The sequence below is a fragment of the Colletotrichum godetiae genome (assembly GCF_030913485.1).
Source record: "Colletotrichum godetiae strain CBS 193.32 chromosome Unknown BDP55scaffold_4, whole genome shotgun sequence".
Taxonomy (NCBI): Eukaryota; Fungi; Ascomycota; class Sordariomycetes; order Glomerellales; family Glomerellaceae; genus Colletotrichum; species Colletotrichum godetiae.
The window spans coordinates 557,300-565,067 of NW_026851252.1; the positions used below are offsets into that span (position 1 = coordinate 557,300).

General features: G+C 54.8%; 3 protein-coding genes across 3 annotated transcripts; 1 reads left to right on the plus strand and 2 right to left on the minus strand.

The window, feature by feature from the left end:
- Nucleotides 1-205: 205 nt before the first annotated feature.
- Nucleotides 206-2,040, minus strand: BDP55DRAFT_646603 (zinc-finger of mitochondrial splicing suppressor 51-domain-containing protein). The gene is made up of 2 exons (XM_060573719.1): nt 1,153-2,040; nt 206-1,102 (listed from the first exon to the last, which is right to left on the minus strand). Exons 1-2 carry the CDS (start codon nt 1,979-1,981, stop codon nt 420-422), a joined length of 1,512 nt encoding a protein of 503 aa, XP_060434994.1. The 5' UTR covers nt 1,982-2,040; the 3' UTR covers nt 206-419.
- A 274-nt stretch (nt 2,041-2,314) lies between these two features.
- On the plus strand, nt 2,315-6,275 carry BDP55DRAFT_723908 (pre-mRNA-splicing factor rse-1; the record flags this gene model as incomplete). The annotated part of the gene is made up of 3 exons (XM_060578814.1): nt 2,315-2,558; nt 2,706-4,785; nt 4,961-6,275. 3 exons carry the CDS (start codon nt 2,315-2,317, stop codon nt 6,273-6,275), a joined length of 3,639 nt encoding a protein of 1,212 aa, XP_060434995.1.
- Nucleotides 6,276-6,597: 322 nt separating this feature from the next.
- Nucleotides 6,598-7,534, minus strand: BDP55DRAFT_542089 (uncharacterized protein; the record flags this gene model as incomplete). The annotated part of the gene is made up of 2 exons (XM_060568282.1): nt 6,598-7,284; nt 7,370-7,534. The coding sequence occupies 2 exons, from the start codon at nt 7,532-7,534 to the stop codon at nt 6,598-6,600; spliced, it is 852 nt and encodes a 283-aa protein (XP_060434996.1).
- Between the last annotated feature and the right edge of the window lie 234 nt (nt 7,535-7,768).

A 7,768-nucleotide genomic window follows, 5' to 3' on the forward strand; every position in this document is an offset into this window, starting at 1 on the left:
GGCTCATCTTGGCACAGCGCAGCAGCATCATTGAGTGGTACATGCATATTGAATGAAGTCTGATCAATCCGAAGCATACTTGTCTTCTACCGCAACTACCTTCGGCTCTCTGATCATTTTATGTCATAGGAAATAGCTTTAGCGCAGGAAATACAAGTCTCGACATAGACAATCACGGAGAGGAGGCACGACACATTATGCAGCAAGGTTGTTACAGAGTCGACTTGGTCTTGATTTTTCTCTCTCCTTTTGTGTTATACAATGCACATGCAGGTGAGTATGATACACTTATTTACAGAACCTCTACAAGTGGTCCAACATAATTCCCATTTTAATTTATCAGCAACAGGACGAGCACCTACTCATCATCCTTCTTAGTCGTCTCATATCTAGGTTCTCATTGTTAGCGTCAGATCACACTAATTGGTGATGAGCAGTACATACCTCTTTCCACGGAACGCCCACACTCCCCAATTTCCACAGCTGACGTCCTGGGGATCCAGATCATTCAAATCCCATCTCAAGCTGCGGAAAAGGTTTTCGCCAGGCTCCAACAGAACGTCGAACTCGCCGGCAGCGGTCTTTCTAACCCATTCGATATCTCTCTCCATGTCAAACTGGGTATAACCTGTAGCAATGATAGGAACCTTGGTCTCCAGAAGCATAGGAAGCGTCTCGGTCCACTCGTGGCTGCTTGCGGGATGGCCCAAACCGGGATGGAAGAGACAGAAGCAGTCAAAGTACGGGTCGTAAGGCGCAAAGTATCCGGTCTTGTGGATGGTGTGGTAGTAGTCGACGATGGTGCTGATCTTCATCTTGTGCGATATCCGGTCTTCGATCACCATGCCAAACGGGTTCTCGGGCGTCCGCTGCGGCAGAGGGAACTCGTCGTCTCGGTTAGCCATGCTTTCGGGCCCGATAAAAATCAGGTGAATCTTGCTCTCTGGGAACAGATGAGCAAGCTGAAGCCAGACATTTCTGGGCAGCGATGATTCGGCGCGGGCTCCCAAGCAGAAGACTCTTACGGGAGGAGCCTCAGGACGGAGTTCCTTCATTGAAGTACCCTTTCCAGTGAGAGGAGGATGAAGGGTATACCGCAAAGCTACCTTCTTGTCAGTTCGTCACTCTCTCAAACCCACGAACGCAACTTACCACTCAAACTCTTCAAACCCTCGCTGGTCAACCTCTCCCCCTGCTTGATGCTATAAGGGCTCAACTCATGCAAGACACTGCCGATTGTGATGGGGTAGGTGAGCATCTTCGTGACCTGCCGCATGCTGCGTTCGTCGTTAATGGCCTCAAACTCGCGGCTGTACATGAAGGTGTCCCAGTTGGTCATGTTGACGACCGCCTCGGGCATCTGATCATCCGCCATAACGAACTCCGGGAACGTACGGCCGGATCGCAGGTCATGGTCGTCCTCGTTGATCTCCCTCAAAGTGTCGCAGATCTCGAGATGAGCCTCATAATCGTCCATCCAGTGCTCCTTGCTACAGGAAACGGGGACTCCGCAATCGGGGCACTCGAAATCGACGTGCGCCGGCGCAAGCTGACCCGTCTGCGATTGTTTTTCCTCGCCGTGGGGTGCTACAGTCGGGACTCTTGTCGCGCGATGATCGGGGTGAGAACAGTAAGCATGCTGGCGCATGAAAGCCGCACGGCGTCGAATCTCTGGGATGGGCGAATTCGTGAAAGAGTGAAACAGGTCGTCTGATCGGAGTTTGGGGGTCGACGATTCGGTGGTAGCGGGCTTCACGGCTGCCGCCTCGCTCGAAGCTTTCGGGGACGAGGAGAATTGTCTTGTGGGCACATTGTTGGCCTTCGAACTTCTAGAAACGGTGGAATGGAGGCTTCGGGTCGAGTGGGCTGATGCGATGCGAGGGGTGATTCTGGGAACTCCGTTGGCAATTAATTGCCTCCTCAGTGCTGCAGAGCATTGTCCGCAAGCGCTTGACGCTGCTCTTCTAAAAGCCGGCTCCATGTCGCCTGGTGTTGTACGTAAGTCCAGTTGCGGCCTGCGTTGACATCCAGAACACTCCGTCTCCCACAAGCTTCCAGGGAGCTTTCGCTGTCGACGACGGGGCCGACCCGAAATTTCGGGGAGCTCGGATCAACAAGATGCCGACGCCGCAAGTCCCCACCACGCGGGTCTAAGGCGCCAAGTGGGAACCTGGAGCTTCTGAAATTTTGTGCTGGAGCTTTCCAGCCTCCCAACCCACCATCACTCCAAAAACACCACCGCGTCTCGTGCACCGCCCATCCATTCGAGCTCGAAATTTGAGGCCGCGCAGGCTATCTGCGCTCACCTGCAAACATGGCGACGACTTCGAACATGTTTCTCTATTCCCTGACCCTTCAATCGCCTACCAATGTCACGCAGGCGGTGTTGGGTCAGTTCTCAGGCACCAAGGAGCAGAACATTGTGACGGCGTCAGGATCGCGATTGACTTTGCTTCGCCCGGATCCGTCACAGGGCAAAGTCATTACCTTGCTCTCGCATGACATTTTCGGCATCATCCGTTCCATGGCCGCCTTCCGCTTGGCTGGAAGCAATAAAGGTATGTCTCGTGTCCCATGTTCCATTTAAAGCTTCACTTAGTGATTTGAGAAGCTTGCCGGTCGCGACAGGCGTCAGTGCAGTCAATGTCGCTCGGCCTCGGATGCGAGACGTGATTGTCAAAGGACTTTGCTGACCTTGTGTCAAGACTACCTCATCCTTGCGACTGACTCTGGAAGGATCACAATCATCGAGTACATTCCCGCGCAGAATCGATTTCAGCGTCTGCATCTAGAGACTTTTGGCAAGTCTGGGGTACGACGTGTCATACCTGGAGAATATCTTGCATGCGATCCGAAAGGCAGAGCATGTATGATCGCCTCAGTCGAGAAGAACAAGCTCGTATACGTCCTCAACCGCAATTCGCAGGCCGAGCTCACGATCTCTTCGCCTCTCGAGGCACACAAGCCCGGAGTCCTGGTGTTGTGCATGGTCGCTTTGGACGTCGGCTATGCCAACCCGGTCTTCGCTGCGCTCGAGATTGAGTACACTGAGGCAGACCAAGATCCTACCGGAGAGGCAGCTCGAGAAGCAGAAACTCAGCTGGTGTACTACGAGTTGGACCTGGGACTAAACCACGTCGTCCGGAAGTGGTCCGAACCAGTCGATCCCACGGCTTCACTCCTGTTCCAAGTTCCAGGTGGTCAAGATGGTCCCAGTGGAGTCTTGGTCTGTGGAGAGGAAAACATCACGTACAGGCACTCCAACCAAGAAGCCTTCCGCGTACCAATCCCGCGCCGACGAGGTGCGACGGAAGACCCTTCCAGGAAGCGCCACGTGGTATCTGGCGTCATGCACAAGCTGAAAGGCAGCGCTGGCGCCTTCTTCTTCCTCTTGCAGACTGAGGATGGTGATCTGTTCAAGGCCACCCTCGATATGGTTGAGGATGCAGATGGTAACCCCACTGGCGAGGTGAAGAGACTCAAGATCAAGTACTTCGACACAGCACCGGTATCATCTAGCCTCTGCATCCTCAAGAGCGGTTTCCTGTACGCTGCCAGCCAGTTTGGTAACCACCAATTTTACCAGTTCGAGAAGCTGGGAGATGACGATGAGGAACTCGAATTCTCAAGCGACGACTTCCCAACAGATCCAAGGGCTGGTTACGAAGCGGTCTACTTCCATCCCAGACCGCTGGAGAATCTTGCTCTTGTCGAGAGCATCGACTCCATGAATCCCCTGCTCGACTGCAAGGTGGCCAACTTGACTGGTGAAGATGCGCCACAAATCTACACAGCCTGCGGCAACGGTGCTCGTAGCACATTCAGGATGTTGAAGCATGGCTTGGAAGTCAACGAGATTGTGGCATCCGAACTGCCTGGCATTCCTTCGGCGGTTTGGACTCTCAAGCTTAGCCGCGGCGACCAATACGATGCGTACATTGTACTGTCTTTCACCAACGGAACTCTTGTTCTGAGCATCGGCGAAACGGTCGAGGAGGTCAGCGATTCCGGTTTCCTGACATCTGTGCCTACATTGGCGGCACAGTTGCTGGGCGAAGACGGCCTCATTCAGGTCCATCCCAAGGGCATTCGTCACATTCGGCACGGCCAAGTCAACGAGTGGGCTGCACCGCAGCACAGGTCCATCGTCGCGGCAACTACCAACGAGCATCAGGTTGCAGTTGCACTCAGCTCGGGTGAGATTGTCTATTTCGAGATGGATGGTGACGGATCCCTAGCCGAGTACGATGAGAAGAAGGAAATGTTCGGAACTGTCACATGTTTGAGCTTGGGTGAAATCCCCGAGGGCCGCCTGCGAAGTTCGTTTCTGGCTGTGGGATGCGATGACAGCACTGTGCGTGTCTTGTCGTTAGACCCCGAGTCAACTCTGGAGAGCAAGTCAGTCCAAGCCTTGACAGCCCCTCCATCATCCCTTGCAATCATAGCCATGGATGACTCCTCGTCCGGAGGCTCAACACTCTACCTCCACATCGGTCTGCACTCCGGTGTCTATCTCCGTACAGTTTTGGACGAAATCACTGGAGAGCTTACGGATACGAGGCAGAAATTCCTCGGTCCCAAGCCAGTGCGGCTATTCCAAGCCACCGTTCAAGGACGTACCTGCGTAATAGGGTTGAGCTCCCGTCCCTGGCTTGGATATTCTGATCCCATCACTCGAGGCTTCCTGGTGACGCCCTTGAACTACGTTGACCTTGAATGGGTCTGGAACTTCAGCAGCGAGCAGTGCGAAGAAGGTGTTGTCGGCATCCAGGGCCAATCATTGAGGTAAGCACGACAATTTTCTTCACTCGTTTCCATGACATGATGAGAAATTTGGGATCCTATGCCAAAGCGCTATGAGGTCTTACGCAACATACCAATTGTTCCTACTGAGTCATTCTTCAACCTTGAATCTTTCGCAACCAAATGCTTTTGATCACTAGCTGACGCAAGGGATTAGAATTTTTGCCATTGAGAACCTTGGAGACACCATTACACAAAAGTCGATACCCCTCACCTATACTCCGAGACGTCTTCTCAAGCATCCTGAACACCCCATGTTTTACACAGTCGAGGCAGACAACAACACGCTGCCTCCTGATCTGCGAGCCAAGCTCATCGCGGAGCCCGGAGTTGTCAATGGCGATGCCGTGGTGCTTCCGCCTGACGAGTTTGGATACCCCAAGGGCAAAGGCCGCTGGGCTTCTTGCATCAGCGTTATCGACCCCTTATCAGAGGATCAACGAGTCCTGCAGACTGTTGACCTCGACAACAACGAAGCAGCTGTCAGCGCTGCCATCGTCCCGTTCGCCAGCCAGGACAACGAAAGTTTCCTAATTGTCGGCACAGGAAAGGACATGGTCGTCAACCCCCGCCAGTTCTCTGAAGGGTACATCCATGTTTACCGCTTCAGCGAGGATGGCCACGAGCTGGAGTTCATTCACAAGACGAAGGTCGAAGAGCCTCCATCCGCGCTCCTTGGATTCCAAGGCAGACTACTCGCGGGCGTTGGCAAGACCTTGAGGATTTATGACCTCGGCCTGAGACAGATGCTCAGGAAGGCCCAAGCCGACGTAGCTCCGCAACTGATTGTGTCTCTGAGCACACAAGGAAGCCGCATTGTTGTTGGTGATGTCCAGCACGGTATCACGTATGTTGTCTACAAGGCGACAACGAACAAGCTCATTCCCTTCGTCGACGATACCATCTCCAGATGGGTGACTTGCACCGCGATGGTGGACTACGAATCGGTCGTCGGAGGAGACAAGTTCGGCAACATGTTCCTCGTCCGTTGCCCTGAGAAGGCAAGTCAAGAAGCCGACGAGGAGTCAGGCGGTCTCCATCTACTCAATACGAGAGACTACCTACACGGCACACCACACCGCCTCAACCTCCTAGGCCACTCCTACACTCAAGATGTGCCCACGAGCATCACCAAAACAAGTCTGGTCGTCGGTGGTCAGGACGTTCTGCTCTGGAGCGGTATCAACGGCACCATCGGCGTCTTCATTCCGTTTGTAACGCGCGAGGATGTGGACTTCTTCCAGAACCTCGAGCAGCACATGCGTACCGAGGACGCACCGCTCGCCGGAAGGGATCACCTCATGTACCGCGGCTACTACGTCCCGGTAAAGGGCGTCATTGACGGCGACTTGTGTGAGAGGTATACCCTTCTGCCCAGCGAAAAGAAGCAGATGATTGCCGGTGAACTCGACCGTTCGGTAAGAGAGATTGAGAGGAAGATTTCGGACATTCGCACGCGGTCCGCCTTCTAATGGCTTCGTTGGCCGGGACGGGTTTTTGTTTTTTTTACATATGCGGGCTTCGTCACCGATCGAGTACATCTCGCATAGGAGATATCGGGAAACGTCACGTGTATTGTGTACAAAGCGTTACAATGGTATATGGTAGCGGCGTTTTTATACAGGCCAAACAGAGCCGTAAAGGTGGTTAAGGACATGATGACGACGCAATGACGAAGAGTTCTAATAATTCCAAAAATTGCCCAAACGCCGATTGCCCATTTCCGTGTCGCACCTAGTGAACCAAGGGGAACAACCAAAACCAGATTTCCATTCATCCAACCTCAAGCCCCTGCTACGCAGAACCTCTCCAAAACGGCCCCCGATTACGCGGCGCGGCTTTGGCCTTGTTCTTACCGCTGCCGCCGCCACTACCGTCCTGGACGGGATGACTCTTCTCCCACGCCTCATCGTCGGCGTACGCCTCCATGGCGGCGGCGAGGTCGTAACCTACCTGCTCGAGGTACAGCACGGCGACATCGTAGTCGGAGACCTTGCAGCCCGTCATGAAGCGGCGGATGCGGCTCTTGCGTAGCTCCTCCTCCTCGCCCTCGACGGGTCGCGGGGAGAGGCTGACGCCGGCGGCGTAATAGGCGCCCGGGACGAGGACAGTGCGGCGGCCGTGGAGGAGGTGGTCGCTGGTGATGTTGTTTGCGCGGCGGAGGACGGCGGCGGGGACGCCGTAGCGGAGGGAGAGGGAGGTGATTGTGTCTGTGTCGTGGTTTAGGAAGTGGAGGGTGTCTTCTGGGGGCGTGGCGGTTGAGAAGGAGGAGCCGCTGCTCTTTTCGTTGATTTCATGCTCGGCGTCGGCGCCGGTGTCGGGTGTGTATGGCGGAGGCGGGGCTGCCGGGGCGCCGGAGGAGAGGTGGTGGGTTGGCGGAAAGGAGGTGTACGATGGCGGGTCTTTGAGGTTCGGGGGGAGCACTGAGGGCGTTGTGGATGTCTGGCAGTATGGGCAGTAGGATGCGAAGCGGGGGTTTTCCTGCGTTTGCTGTTAGCGTTCGTTCCCTAAGGTATTTTCCAAGGCGGGGGGATTCGCAATATGAGTTCTGTCTGGGCAGACGCACATGGATACAGTTTCCGCAGATGACACGAGCGCAGCACCCGAGTCGCCTGTCGTCCGGGAGAGGCTTCTCGGTGGCGGCGCTGTACCGGGGCACGGAGCTGAGGAGCTTCGCGCAGGTACAGCAAGCTTCGTCGGATGCGTTTACGGCCGCGTCGGTGATCTTCATGGTTTTCTTGGGAGATGGACGACGGGGGGTTACAATTATCTTCTTCTTCTTCTTCGTCTACCTCGAGGATCCAGCAAGACGGTCGAGAACCTGCATGACGCGTTTTCTGGATATCAAGGAGGGTGTCAACGGGCCGGGAAAGTTGCGTGAACCTTAGTCCGCGACGATGAGCCGTTGAACGGCCTGGTGTCACGGGCTCTCTCCCCGCTGTCTTGCCACCCCCACTACTCCGCA

Bases quoted from the DNA above. Each gene is read 5' to 3' on its own strand.
- BDP55DRAFT_646603 (XM_060573719.1), bottom strand. From the start codon at position 1,981: ATGGAGCCGGCTTTTAGAAGAGCAGCGTCAAGCGCTTGCGGACAATGC. The intron at 1,103-1,152 runs GTAAGTTGCGTT...ACAAGAAGGTAG, and splicing joins GGGTTTGAAGAGTTTGAGTG to CTTTGCGGTATACCCTTCAT.